The 14,212-nt window shown below is 38.4% G+C and overlaps 4 protein-coding genes across 4 annotated transcripts; 3 read left to right on the forward strand and 1 right to left on the reverse strand.

Annotated features, from left to right (window-relative positions):
* Positions 1-176: 176 nt before the first annotated feature.
* On the forward strand, positions 177-1,184 carry LOC137909329 (trace amine-associated receptor 1-like). Its single transcript, XM_068753777.1, has one exon. The coding sequence runs from the start codon at positions 177-179 to the stop codon at positions 1,182-1,184; it is 1,008 nt and encodes a 335-aa protein (XP_068609878.1).
* Positions 1,185-2,412: 1,228 nt separating this feature from the next.
* LOC137909365 (trace amine-associated receptor 1-like) lies at positions 2,413-3,396 on the forward strand. Its single transcript, XM_068753817.1, has one exon. It carries the CDS (start codon positions 2,413-2,415, stop codon positions 3,394-3,396), a length of 984 nt encoding a protein of 327 aa, XP_068609918.1.
* Positions 3,397-5,267: 1,871 nt separating this feature from the next.
* On the forward strand, positions 5,268-6,251 carry LOC137909243 (trace amine-associated receptor 1-like). The gene has a single exon (XM_068753682.1). It carries the CDS (start codon positions 5,268-5,270, stop codon positions 6,249-6,251), a length of 984 nt encoding a protein of 327 aa, XP_068609783.1.
* A 2,362-nt stretch (positions 6,252-8,613) lies between these two features.
* On the reverse strand, positions 8,614-13,343 carry adgrf8 (adhesion G protein-coupled receptor F8). The gene is made up of 7 exons (XM_068754084.1): positions 13,308-13,343; positions 11,768-11,932; positions 10,269-11,669; positions 10,142-10,183; positions 9,932-9,991; positions 9,621-9,687; positions 8,614-9,542 (listed from the first exon to the last, which is right to left on the reverse strand). Exons 1-7 carry the CDS (start codon positions 13,341-13,343, stop codon positions 9,472-9,474), a joined length of 1,842 nt encoding a protein of 613 aa, XP_068610185.1. The 3' UTR covers positions 8,614-9,471.
* Between the last annotated feature and the right edge of the window lie 869 nt (positions 13,344-14,212).

Genomic DNA, 14,212 nt, shown 5'->3' on the forward strand with positions numbered 1-14,212 from the left:
CGCGGTATGAACTTTAATTGACATTAGTCTTTTGTTATCTAACTGTTTGTCGTGGAGCATTGATTTTGTGGTTATACTGTACATGTGATTCTAACATTTAAATATCAAGAAAATATTATGTAACATTATTGTTAATTGGATTATATTGGAATACTGCATTGCAGGAATCAAGGAGCATGGAACCAAAAATGACTGTCAACAGCTCTTACTCTGTTAATGACATGCATCCCTGCTATGAATTAGAGAATACATCTTATGTATTTACAAGTAACCCTTCCATAACATGTGTCTTATTGTATTTCTTCTTTGGATTGTTGTCTGTTGTCACAACATGTGGAAATCTTCTCGTGATAATCTCCATCCTTTATTTCAAACAGCTCCACAGCGGCTCCAACTACCTCATCCTGTCTCTTGCTGTAGCTGACCTGCTTGTAGGGGTGCTTGCTTTTCCTCTCAGCATGACAGTCACTGTCACCACCTGTTGGTACCAGGAAGATTTACTTTGTAAGATACATGAAAGCATTGATGTGATACTGAGCCAGGCTTCTGTTTTGCTTTTGTGCTGTATTTCTATTGACAGATATTACGCCATTTGTCAGCCTCTCACTTATAAAACTAAAATTACTAATCAAGTTATTGGGTTCATGATCCTTATTAGCTGGGGAACGGCTGCATTGATCACCATTCTCGTCATGTCTTCAGGTTGTGATCAAGGAGACTGTGAAGACAATTCTCTAATTGATGCAGTAATATCAACGACTCTGGCATGTATTTTCTCTTTTTATATTCCTGTCATTATAATGCTCAGTCTCTACCTGAAGATTTTCATTGTTGCTCAAAGGCAGGCAAACAGCATTCAGAACACAATCTGTCAGAGCACAAAGTCCAGAATCACTGTCAGTAAAACGGAGAGGAAGGCCACCAAAACTCTGGCTGTAGTTATGGGAGTTTTTCTCTTATGTTGGACACCTTTCTTTCTTTTCTACATGGTTCAGCCATTAGTCAATGTTGAAAATCCAATCGTTGTGTTTGAAACACTTAACTGGCTTGCACGTTTCAATTCAATGTTCAATCCATTTATTTATGCTTTCTTTTACAGTCGGTTCAGGTCAGCTTTTAGAATGATTATTTCTGGAAAAATATTTCAGGGGGATTTTTCTAATTCACAACTTGATTTGTTGTGATTGCTCAAAATGATGAAGGTGTAAGATAAGCCCACACAGACACGGGGAGAACGATAAGGATCGAACCTGGTCCCTTCTTGCTGTGAGGCAACAGCGTTACTCACTATCAATGCGCTGACTGACTGTTACCAGGATTTTCTCTTTTTCCACTTTAACAATGTCAGACATGACTTTTTCTTTTACTCTCCCTATTTGTTGCATGGATATTAATTTGAGGAAGAAAAAAAAGGTTTGCCCAAATTCCTGTGATACAGATAACAATTCAGTTTTTTATTAAGATCCATCCAGCAATTTTCCCGTCATCTTGCTAACAAACAAACACCATCAAAAACCATAACCTCCTTGGCGAAGTTAACAAATGGTGGCATATTTGTTAACACTGTTGTATGACGACAAGAAGGCCCTCTGTTCGAATCTACCTTTGTTCTTTTTTTTTGCATGTTCTTCCCATGTGTTCTTGGGTTTGCACTGGACTGCACTTCTTCCTACTCCTTTTCGCTCACGTAAATTGCATAGTTAGTGCCTTATGGCTATTATTTATTGTTTGAGTTATTGTTAATTAATGTTACATGTGCTGTGTGTGTGTGAATATGTCTTTATATATGTGTGTACAGTATATATATGTAATTATGTATATGTTTATGTATATGTGTGCGCATGTATTTGGCGTTGTTTTATCATTTTATTCTTTGTTGTTTACGTGGTTGAAATAAATAAATAAATAAAAAATAAAAAAGGTACGTCCCATAGTCCTATCACAATATTAAGTGAATTGGCGACTCTAAATTTACTAGAGGTCTGAAAGGTTATTTGTCTGTGTTGTCCCTGTGATGAACTGATGACTTGTCCGGGCTGTACCCAGACCCCCAAAAAATAAGCTGGGATACGCTCCAGTCTCCAAGAAAACCACAGACAGAAAAAGCAGCTGCAAAAACTGGATGCATATATCATTTTGTAATTTAACCAAATAGAATTGAGCGGCCCTCATCTGATTGGATTACTAATGTTTGTCTTCCTTGGGAAATGAGAGCGGCATCAATAAAAACACTAACTTGGTCCAAAGGATCTTCACAGTGAGTTGGTCCTCACTGTGGTTACACTGCATTTGTTGTGATTAACGAAACCACTTTCTCTGAAGACTGCTGTTGTAGTAGATGTACATAAATGCTGGGATAATTAAAGTATTGAAAACTCTTAATAGTATTCTTTTTTTTAGAAATTGAGAAATATGGATGAAAATTTGATCAAATATAATATACATCCCTGCTATGACTCAAATAGCACAGCATTAATTTTCACTGGTAATCCTTCAATAATATGTATTGTAGTAAATATTTGTCTTGGTTTATTATCTGTTGCTACAATATGCGGAAATCTTCTTGTAATCATCTCCATCATTTACTTCAAGCAGCTCCACACGCCGACTAACTACCTCATTTTGTCTCTGGCTGTGGCCGACCTGCTTGTTGGCGTTCTAGTTTTTCCCTTCAGCATGGCGTTCACTGTGACTTCCTGTTTGTTTCATGAAGATCTGCTGTGTAAAATACGGGACAGCTTTGATGTAGCACTCTGCACCTCTTCCATTCTGAACTTGTGTTGTATCTCCGTAGACAGATATTACGCAGTCTGTCAGCCTCTGATGTACAGAGCTAAAATCAATGTCCAGGTTACGACGATCATGATCCTGGTGACCTGGAGTGTTGCTGCCCTCATTGGAATTGCAATCATAATTGCAGGATACAGTCAAGGAACATGTGAGGAAATGTGCCCAGTTGACATTGTAGTTGCAAATACAATGGGGCCTGTTTTAGCATTTTATCTTCCAGCGATCATTATGGTCTGTATCTACCTGAAGATTTTTCTTGTTGCTCAGAAACAGGCGAACGTCATTCAGAACACAACATGTCAGAGCACCATATCTGGAACGACTGTCAGTAAGATGGAGAGGAAGGCCACCAAAACGCTGGCTACAGTAATGGGGGTTTTTCTCTTATGCATGGCTCCTTATTTTTTGTGTGTCGTTTTTCAACCTCTGTTTCATAATCCTCCACCGCTTCCCTTAATCGAAGCACTTAACTGGCTTACGTTGTCAAATTCAATGCTGAATCCCTTAATTTATGCTTTCTTTTACAAGTGGTTCCGTTTAGCTTTTAAAATGATTATTTCTGGAAAAATATTCCAAGGTGATCTTGCAAACTCAAGATTGTTTTGACTCTGTTAGGACATCCATTATTTCATAGCACTGGAGGTTGGATAATATCTGTATTTAGTGAGAGGACAGCCGGTCATCACATGGCCGACCCACACCCAAGGCAACAAATAAGAATGTTACATTTTCTTAGAAACAGAAAAAAGTGACTCAAGACAAAAAACATACAGACAAGTTTAGCGGATGTTGAGGCTGAGAATGAGATGCGCTGGTGGAATCCTCTTATATCACCTTGGCTTCTCAATGCAAAAGCAGTCATTTATTTAATGCATACAATTGTCTTGAACTCAGTTGACCTACTTTCTTTGTGATCTAATGTGTGATTTGAACATTTTGTCTGACTTTTTTGAGTCACATCACTATTTAAAGCTCATGAAGTAATAATGATATCCTGACCGAGGGAATTGTTGTCGATGTATTATTGTACCTACAATTCAATACAATTTCAATATTAAAAGCTGGTGTCTGTATCTATTTTTTTTTTGGCAAAAGGCAAAAGAGAGAATGGCAACATCCCAAAAACTCAAGTGTTTGCAGAAATAATAAATGTTTCATCAAATGAGATATTTTCTTCAAATATAAACTTTATCCATTTATTGGAAATGACAATTGTATTGGTCTAATTTAAATAAATAAAAGTTAATATAAATACAAAAATATAAAACCATTTAATTTTTTTTAAATATTTGTGGAAATAAATAAATAAATATATAAATAGATTTAAATATCAATAAATAAATACAATGTGACAAACATTTGCTGTGGTAGTTCTGGAAATATTCAGTTGTAAACTATAAATGAAAGGGATTCAAATCAGAGCTGATCACTGCTGCAAGCCCTCTTCTACCCTGAACTCCCCTGTCACTCCTACTTCACACTTCCCTGCTGTCGTACAATTGTCATATATGTCCTGAACTACTCTGACACACTTCTCTGCCCCTCCAGACTTCCTCATGCAGTACCACAGAACCTCTCTCGGCACCCTGTCATAGGCTTTCTCTAGATCTACAAAGACACAATGCAGCTCCTCCCGACCTTCCCTGTACTTCTCCATTGCTACCCTCAACGCAAACATTGCGTCTGTGGTACTCTTCCCCGGCATAAAGCCATACTGGTTCTCACAAATACTTACTACTATAAGATGATATCCAGTCTCTGGATAAATATGTAATTTCAGGAAAATCACTTTTGTGAGGAGTTTGCATGTTCTTCCCCGTGTCTGTGTGGGTTCTCTCAGAGTTCCTCATAGGTGTGTGTGTGAGTGAATGATTGTCTGTCTGTGTGTGGCCTTGCAATGTGCTGGCGCCTTGTCCAGGGTGTGCCCCGCTTCTCGCCCGTAGACTGCAGGGATCTGCTCCAGCACGAGCCGTGACCGGTAACGGACAAAGCAGTTCAGACGATGAATGAATGGAAAACTTGAGTTCTTGACTTTCCTTCAGTTAATATTGTGTTGTATCAATAACTAAATTGTTTTATTGTGTAATTAAAAAATTACTGGCTGTTTCTTTCTTTCTTTCTTTTTTAAACTCACACATTACACACATGGTTGGTGAATAATTACTCATCATTTTTTTTACTTTGTCCTTCACCCAAACAGGATGGAGGTGCCCTCGTCTAATTGGATGAATAATGTTCGCTTTAGATCGTGAGAGATGAATCGATATAAACACCACAAGCTCCAAAGGACCTTCGCAGTGTTTTGGTACACGCTGTGCTGTCATTACGCTGCATTTGTTATCACTAGGGAAGAGACGAGCTGAGTGCAAGGCTGGGTTTTCTCTGCAGACTGTTGTTGCTGTGGATGTACGTATTGAGATATGTAGAGCCTTGAATTCTGTGAATGTAATTGAATATTCTTGCAAAAATCAAGAAATATGGATCAAAATTTGACCATCAATGATCTGCATCCCTGCTATGACTTAAATGGTACAACATACACATTCACAGGTAACCCTTCCGTAATATGTGTATTAGCATATTCTTTTCTTGCCTTATTATCTGTTGCTACAATATGCGGAAATCTTCTTGTCACAATCTCCATCATTTACTTCAACCAGCTCCACACTCCGACTAACTACCTCATTTTGTCTCTGGCTGTGGCCGATGTGCTCGTTGGCGTTTTGGTTTTTCCCTTCAGCATGGCGTTCTCTGTGACGTTCTGCCTGTCTCATGAAGATCTGCTGTGTAAAATACGAGAGGGCTTTGATATATCACTCTGCACCTCTTCCATTCTGAACTTGTGTTGTATCTCCGTAGACAGATATTACGCAGTCTGTCATCCTCTGACGTACAGAGCTAAAATAAATGTCCAGGTTACGGTGATCATGATTTTGACGAGCTGGGGTGTTTCTGTTCTCATTGGAATTGCCAACATAATTGCAGGATACAGTCAAGGAACATGTGAGGAAATGTGCTCGGTTGACGTTGTGATGGCAAACACAATGGGGCCTGTGTTTGGGTTTTACAGTCCAGCGCTCATTATGGTCTGTATCTACCTGAAGATTTTTCTTGTTGCTCAGAAACAGGCGAACGTCATTCAGAACACAACATGTCAGAGCACCAGATGTGGAACAACTGTCAGTAAGATGGAGAGGAAGGCCACCAAAACGCTGGCTACAGTAATGGGGGTTTTCCTCTTATTCATGGCTCCTTATTTTCTTTGTGTCGTCTTCCAGCCTCTGTCTTATGTCCCCCCACCAGTCCCTGTGATTGAAGCGCTTAACTGGCTTACGTTGTCAAACTCAATGCTGAATCCATTAATTTATGCATTTTTTTACAAGTGGTTCCGCTTTGCTTTTAGATTGATAATTTCTGGGAAAATATTCCAGGGTGATTTATCAAACTCTAGATTGTTTTGATTCCGTTTTGATGACATCACGGCAGATACTACCTAGAAGAGGCCACGGTCTGCATAATACATTGTAATATAAATTTCAACATGTATCGAATCACTAAGCGATTTATGGATGAAATGGGCATAATTTGAATAATATTTATGAGTGATGGTGTGTCCAGTATATCAGGTTTCTATAGCATATGAGTTTAGCATTTAAAACATTCTGTGGATTATGAGGATGATATAATGAGGTTGAATCAACATGCATCAGCTCTTCTTTCCTGTCTGTGTCGTTTCATTTTGGTTGTTTCTTTCAATTCTCATGCTGAAGAGTAGCACAAATGTTGTTGTTTATCTTTGACTTCAAGCAGCAAACTATCTCTTTCTCTAGTCGATAGCTGTGGATGACCTGTTTGTTGAGCAATTCTTCTATGCTTCACCTGTGTTGTATTTCCGTTGACAGATATTATGCAGTATGCCAGCCTCTGAGGTATAGCACTAAAATAAACAATCATCGTATTGAGCTGGAGTGTTTCTGTTTTGATCGGAATTGGTGTGATGATTGTTGGATTCCAAAGTGACAAATGTATCGAAAGCTTTTAATATCATATGCAAATAGCTCCCAGTCTTTGATGCATTTGATCTTTTTATATTTATTTGAGGATTTTTGCACAAAATCAGGCCAATTGAATCCAGAATTTTTTTTTATCCAGAATGCTGCTTTCTCCTAAATCGTATCAATGTTATTGTAGAAACTCAAAGCTTATTTCATGTTTCTCAAAATGACAATAAATACAAATATAATTTCTAGTTTTTAAGTAGAATGGCTATCAATGGATATCAATGTTCGTACCATACAAATGGGTCTAAAATACATAGTGGTGGTGTACACTCTGAAAATACCACGAAAGCCCTGCATTCAAAGCCTGACTTTATGACTATACTCTTACTGAGGATAACTTTCCATTTTTAGCATTAACATGACCTGCATAGGCTTATTAAAATAATTAAAGTACATTATGAATGTGTTTGTCACCACATTTTAATACATTTCTAAGTCTTATTGAAATTACTTACAGTACATTATTTGTTATGTGAAAAAATCTGAAATAAAAATTTAGAGGGCTGGATTTTTATTTGTGATAAATATTTCAATACGTCCTTGCGTCAAAAAATGAACTTGAACAAGAATGACTTCTATGTCCATTACTCCATCAAAGAGAGGGACATGGAACCAGTGAAAATAGTTCGGGGCCTCTATATTCTATTGTAGTGTGTGTGTGTGTGTGTGTGTGTGTGTGTGTGTGTGAGAGAGAGAGAGATAGGGGGGGGGGCAGAACTCAGTCTTAAATATGTTCTCAGATGTGCAGTTTGTATGTAGAATGTGGCTCAAACTGGAGTCATTTCTTTTATTCTATCCATTTTTAGTGTTTTCTGGTATTAACTTCTCATGTCATTTCAGAGCCTTCACCCCATCAAGTTCATCCACCCCACCTGTGCTTTCTCAGCCACCTGTGATTCATCTCCCAATCAGCCTCTACTCTACATATACTCTGCTCAGCCTTTTGTTCTCTGCCAGATTGCTGTTTGCACTTCTTTTCAGCGGTCCTGGTTTTTCTGATTGCCCGGTTCTGTCTTTGTTTGATTTATTTTTTATATACTGTGTTTGCCCTTTCCTTATCAGATGTATCTGCCTGTTTTGGCAGTGTAATAGCGAGGCGAGGCTACATGATGCACATAGGCTTTCTTTACAATTCTGCTGGAAAAAGGGTTGAAGCTTCACAGCTTCAGTGACAGTGGCACCTGGTGGACACCTGAAGCCATAGCAACCTCTTTGTATCACAAGAGGAACTGACAGTTTCCATTCTGGATTCCTATCCATCATAAAACTCTTGGACAAACAATAAAGGAGTTCAAACATCTTTAGCAAACAGATGTGTATATAATGTACTCGAGGACATTGCAGTTCTGTTTTCTCAAACTCAAAGTGAAAACAAAACTCCATTCTTTCATCACCACATGCAGTGGTTTGGACTCCATTGTTCATATCCTCAGTGGCAGAGACACATCGCTCATTGTAGCCCCTTTGACAGAGAGAGTGCATCTCTTATAGATTACACTGACCATTAGTTGATAGTATCAATCACTAGTATAAGTAATGAGAGGCAGGAAGCTGCTGAGGATTGTATGTCCTCCTCTGTCCCCCTGGACTTTGATTGTAACAAACATCTTCTGTGGCAGTTCTGGAAATATTCAGTTTTAAAATCTAAATGAAAGGGATTCAATTCAGTAGAGTTGTGTCTGTTTATCTGTGTATGTAAGTCCAGAAAACAGTCCCAACTTTGATTGATTTTTATTTATAATTTAAACATACTTTATTCTGAAGACATCTACTGTCTATTGACAACTCAATTAGCATAAAATAACAGCAGTTAATCTTTAAAAGCACTTTTTTTTGGACAATGAACAGTACCGGTATAGTAAATTAATTGCATTACTATTTTCCAAAAAAATATATAATCCAGATTGGCTTTTTACAAGCAAGATTCACAACAGCTGTGTGTCAAATGTAATAAGACCTTCAATTAGACTACAGTGTACATACAGGTACATATATTATGTATACAATGCAGTACAAGTCAATTTCCTGTGGGTGGAGAAAACTGAATACAGTATATGTCTGATTAATAGAATTACTTTATAGTCCAATATAACACTGCTGATCCTCTCCATGCTGCTTCACAGTTTTACAGCAAATGCTTTCAGCTGGATCTGACACACTACAGTAGAAAAATAAACAAACTTGCCTCTTGCTAATAGTTAAAAAAATACATGTATGTGCAAACTTTTCATTCAAAAAAGGCGATATTGCGATTTTTGTAAGTACACGTTGAGGAGTGGGGTTACACCGTAGGTCTATCGCACCTAGAGAAAAATATATTTTTATTCAAAAAAAAGTATCTCCTTAAGTTTTCAAACAACCTGTTTACATTCATGGTCATTGATTCTGGAGTGATTGAATGATTAAGGATTTGCATGTGTATCATTCATCAACTAGAAGTTATATCCTTCCTGCTCTGGCCTTAGCACGTCACAAATGAAAAAAGCAGCACAAGACTAATAAATAAGTATTGTTTAAACAGATTTACCAATGATCTGCCATATTTTTTGTTTAGGCAATGTAATATGATCCTTGAATCAGTAATGAAATACGCTCTATGTGAGCAGACTATTGTGCTGACTCATGCATTTATAAAGGACTCCGTTGCACCATTGCTGGTTGAATTTGTGGCCTGTGACACACGGTAGATATCTGAGGGACAAAAAAAAAAGAAATTACTTACATAGTTGATTTAAGTGAAAAAAAAGATGATAAATTAACACAGCTTACTTCTTCTTCCACGCAGCCAACTTAGCCAGCTTAGTCCACTTAGAGTTGAAATGCCACCACTTGTACTCTATAATACAAATAAATAAAAATGCAAATTTAAGCAATAGACAGATGTCACTGTAAATTGAGAATAAAATAATTTTGTCTACAAGAAAATGGATGGCTGGGTTACACAAACAGGATTCGAACCCAGAACCTTCTTGCTGTGAGGCAACATCACGACGGCAACATGCAGCTCAACAGTAAAATCTACATATTAAAACATTTAATTTCATTCAATAAATGTAGGAAATGAAAAGCAAAGTACTTACTCTTGTGCGATTGGAAACTGAGCTTGATTTAGGTAGTTTCCTTGAGAGAAGAGAACGGACCTACAGACAACCAAAATCACATCAACGAGGTATAAACATAAATACTATATAAGATTAAAACAATCTTATCACCTGTGTGCTGAATTTGAACAAAAATCTATTTATTTTAATGCTAATTAATAATTAAAAAAAGAAGTTCTCTCAACATACCTTTGAATCAAAGAGGGTCCCAAACACTAAAATAAAGAAACCCTGGGGAAGACATGGCATAAACACTTTATCTTTACAGGTAACAAACAAAAATTACATTGCATGCATTCAAACTACCAGTAAATACCTGTAGGGAGTTGAAGAATGCAAAGGCAATATGGATTCCTTCATTTGTTGATGATATGATGGTTCCGATTCCCAAAGCCCAGGTCAGGCCAAATAAAGGAGTCAAAATGATCAAGCACCTTGCAATGACCACCAGCGTGTGCCTCTCTTCTGTTTGTGCAGCATCTCCTACACCTCTTCTTAGCATTTTGAACACAACCACAATCAAAATTAAAAAATTGATGGCAACTATGGTCAGGGCTGGTATGACTAAAGATAACACGGCCATTGTTTCAAACCAGTTGAGCCAACAAGCGTCAGTTCTCCTGATGTATCCGTTCCCTGGAGCCGTCACAGCAACAGTAACAACAGCTATTATCAGAGGGCAGCCGTAGCCTAAAGTGAAACCAATACCCATCATGGCTGCCTTTGACATGTGGGAGAAGACCATGACTGTCCGGTAAAACAGGAGAAGGCCCGAAACAAGCATCCAAAAGAACAAAGCAAGGTAGAAAAAATGCATAAAGAATGTTACTGTGCTGCACGGTCCCACTGGAACGGTGTGGTCCTCCCCTGGGTTCTCGAGGGGGTTATCAGCAAGAAAGGAAGCAACGATGAAACAAATGTCAGCAATCAACAGAGACAGAGCAGTGTTAATGATGGAAAGATGGCGCATGAACGCTGTGCTATTTCTAGTAATGGCTTTCCAAACATATCCCTCAATGGCTAGACATATTACTAAGCTTGCCAGAGATATCCCGACTCCTATATAAGTGATTATATCCAAGGCAACACGCAGTCCTGGAGGGATGGCTATCGCCAACAGAATGGAGAATGAGGTGAGGTGGTTGCAGTTGCAGGTTACGGTGTTGTTGATGTCCGAAACGAACACGCACCCCTCGTCGTCCCATGCTCCGAAATCGTTAAATAACGTGAAATTCCAGAAGACGCATTGTGGGTTCAGCACCAGGGAGCTGTCAAGCTTGTCAAAGCTCAGAGTGACATTCTCAATTGTTGCATTTATTTGGACTAACAGCACTGCGCCGTTGATGGCATTGCCAGTTTCAGTTTCATTGTTTGTGGCGTTGAAAAGGCTGGCGTCAAAGCTGGAATTTCGTGTCGGCATAACGTTATTAAGGGTGGAGAGGGTGATAGTGGTGATGAAGACATTGGTCAGGTTCGTGTCTGGAATGTCAATCCTCACGCTGGAGTTGACTTTTATCGAGAAAGAGTTGTTAAACGCAGTTCTGTTGAGCAATATCCGCGGGGTTGCGATGGAAAACTCGCCAACCAATCCTTGAGAAATAACTTCCAGTGAACCCAGCAAACTCGAGCTTGAATTGACAGTTTGATTTGCATTCAGAATTGCCCAAGAATCTGTTGCTTCATCAGCAATAATGACATCAACAGTTTGAAGTATACCCTGCAGATGAGAAGACACACCATTTTAAGGCCCCATTTGACATGTTAAAATATTCACACAAAATTATAGAATAATATACTGTAGTTGGTTTAACGTACCTCGATGACAGTTTCATTCAAGACAGTGGAAACGGTAGCAATGTTGCTTATGATGTCAACAATGGCTGTTATAGTTGCAGTTGAGTTCCTGATTTCAATTTCTTCATTCCTGGAAGCTCTAGATAGATTTACCACGAGCTCTGGCACCTCCTCCAACACCAAATCCTAAAAAAAATGAAGCATTTAAAACATGAAATTGCAAACTATTGGTGGTAAATGCAAAAAGTCTTCTTTCTGAAGACCAGTAGAGCAGAACATGTTTTAACAATAAAGGTTCACATAAATGAAACACCACCACTTTAGAACCATTTCACCTGTATCCATATCCAGTAGTTTTCCTACCTGCGAATCAATTAATAATTCCCTGATTTCTATTATGATGCATGTGTCCTCAAAACGATCCCAGTTTCCTGTGCCCCGACAGACTGCACTTTTGGACCCCTCTTGGCCTTCTTCACACGCTATTGTTGATATATCCTCTACTCGTCCAGTCCCATACAGACGATCATTACATACAATATCTGAAAAATGAATTATCCATTAGTGAAAAAACTGATTAAAACATTAAAAGTTCCCAATGTTGTCGTTATATGTTCTTACCTTCTCTAAAAATGGTTATTCTTGTTGTCCCTTGAAAGCCCTGTGGTTCATCCACCTCACACATAAAACGTAACTCGCTTCCCTGTAACTCGCTGCAGCCTTCTAGCTGGAAATTATGCGTGATGCAGTAGGATTCGCTGTCCTCGGTGACGGCTGCCAACATTTAACAACGCTATGATCAGACAAACTGAAAATAGCGTGAATTTTGACAGTATTTTCAAATTGAGAAGTTTTCGGTTGTCATTTCATACTCACTGAAGGGTAAAACATTTGTCTCTTGGAACCACTGGACTCTAAATTGTGACTGCACACAACACTGAAGTGGTTGTATTGCTCCTTCGATGCATTGAACATTGATTATTCTCTGTAGTCTCAAAATTGGAGCTTGTCTGATCTCATTTGTTGTTACTACTCCTCTCTGGGAGAAGGTTATGACACTGCCTCTCTGTATACATTCATAAAGGCCTGTGATTGACAGAAGAATTCATTATGTAAAACAAAGAATACACAATTATGAAAATGCCAGAATTTCACAACAGTTTTGACTAAATATTTTTCTGGTGGTCTCTGGTGGTCAGTATTTAATGTAAGAGGCTGGAGAAGTGCATCATGAAGCTCTCCTTTCTAATGCGTGGCTGAGGAAGCAGGGAAAGAACCGATTGGCTATTTAAATCTAAGCTATGATATACCTGCTCTCAGTTTCACAGGTAACACAATATCCACGGACTATATTTAGAATGCATGATTGAATAACCCAAATTATATAATGACTTACTGGATTAAAAAAAAAGGCATCTAGTTTAGACTTACCAATATCAGCAAGAATGACGTTGTTAATTGTAAGCAAGGATTGCTGGTCAGAAGTACTTATTGTGATTCTTTCACTACCCATAATTTCTCGTCCTCTAAATCTCCACTCAGACCCGGAAATGTCTCCCACGTTGAGGTTATTGGGAGCGCCACAGGTCAATGTCATGTTGTCACCGGTGTAAGTGAGTCCTGGAAAGCTGACTGAAGTTGGGCCTTTGGATAAAGCAAAATGATTCGTTTAGTAATCAAATCAGACTAATTCAACAACAACAAAAGAAACCTCAAATTTTTGGGCTTACTGTTGAAAAATGTAGTCACAGAACCAATGACAGGAGCAACGGGCCTCAGTTCGTCTGGGAGCTGTTGATTTGCCTCATTCAGTTCAGCCGCAATAACTCTGGTCGTCTCAACAGTATAATCTGTAATTATACTTCCTGCTCTGTAAAACAAAATACAATTCAAAGTATTTATTTAACTGGTTTACAGTTTCCTGCCTCTACATTTGTTTAATACAATAACTGCCGTACTCGAAATCGGTCACGAAAACCCTGGCAAACCCTGTGATACTCCTGTACGCCGCATCCAACTGTGGAGGTAAAATAATAATGATATCAGCAAAGGAACAAGTAAACCGACAGGTTAAAAGTGGACACATGCACTTACTGCTGCATTAACACTTGCTTCCAGGGATTGGTATTCTTCACTTGTTACATCATCTAAGGCTGCTGAGAATTCCATGTCCAGTCGGACAGTTAGGTCCAAATCAAATACTGGGGTTGGGGGGGGGGGGGGGGGAGAGAAAAGCATGGATAATATTTTTACATTCCACTCGCCAAGTCTAATTCATCTTTATGGAGGTTGTGTTCTAATACTTTTGCTCCTTCCAAAAATAATAGGGCATTTGGACTAATTTTTAATGCCAGTGCATATCAGTGATATGTAAACTTATGTAGCTTCCTGGAAAAACATAGACAAAAAATTATAGAAAAATAATGGTTTTATTTGTCTACTTTATTATGTAGAGAAATGAAATTC

This window comes from Brachionichthys hirsutus, chromosome 20 (genome assembly GCF_040956055.1).
Source record: "Brachionichthys hirsutus isolate HB-005 chromosome 20, CSIRO-AGI_Bhir_v1, whole genome shotgun sequence".
NCBI lineage: Eukaryota > Metazoa > Chordata > Actinopteri > Lophiiformes > Brachionichthyidae > Brachionichthys > Brachionichthys hirsutus.

Coding starts and splice junctions, on each gene's coding strand:
- LOC137909329 (XM_068753777.1), top strand. CDS start 177: ATGGAACCAAAAATGACTGTCAACAGCTCTTACTCTGTTAATGACATG.
- LOC137909365 (XM_068753817.1), top strand. CDS start 2,413: ATGGATGAAAATTTGATCAAATATAATATACATCCCTGCTATGACTCA.
- LOC137909243 (XM_068753682.1), top strand. CDS start 5,268: ATGGATCAAAATTTGACCATCAATGATCTGCATCCCTGCTATGACTTA.
- adgrf8 (XM_068754084.1), bottom strand. CDS start 13,343: ATGACATTGACCTGTGGCGCTCCCAATAACCTCAAC. Junction 11,670..11,767: donor TGAATGAAACTGTCATCGAG/GTACGTTAAACC, acceptor TCTCATCTGCAG/GGTATACTTCAAACTGTTGA. Junction 10,184..10,268: donor CATTCTTCAACTCCCTACAG/GTATTTACTGGT, acceptor TGTCTTCCCCAG/GGTTTCTTTATTTTAGTGTT.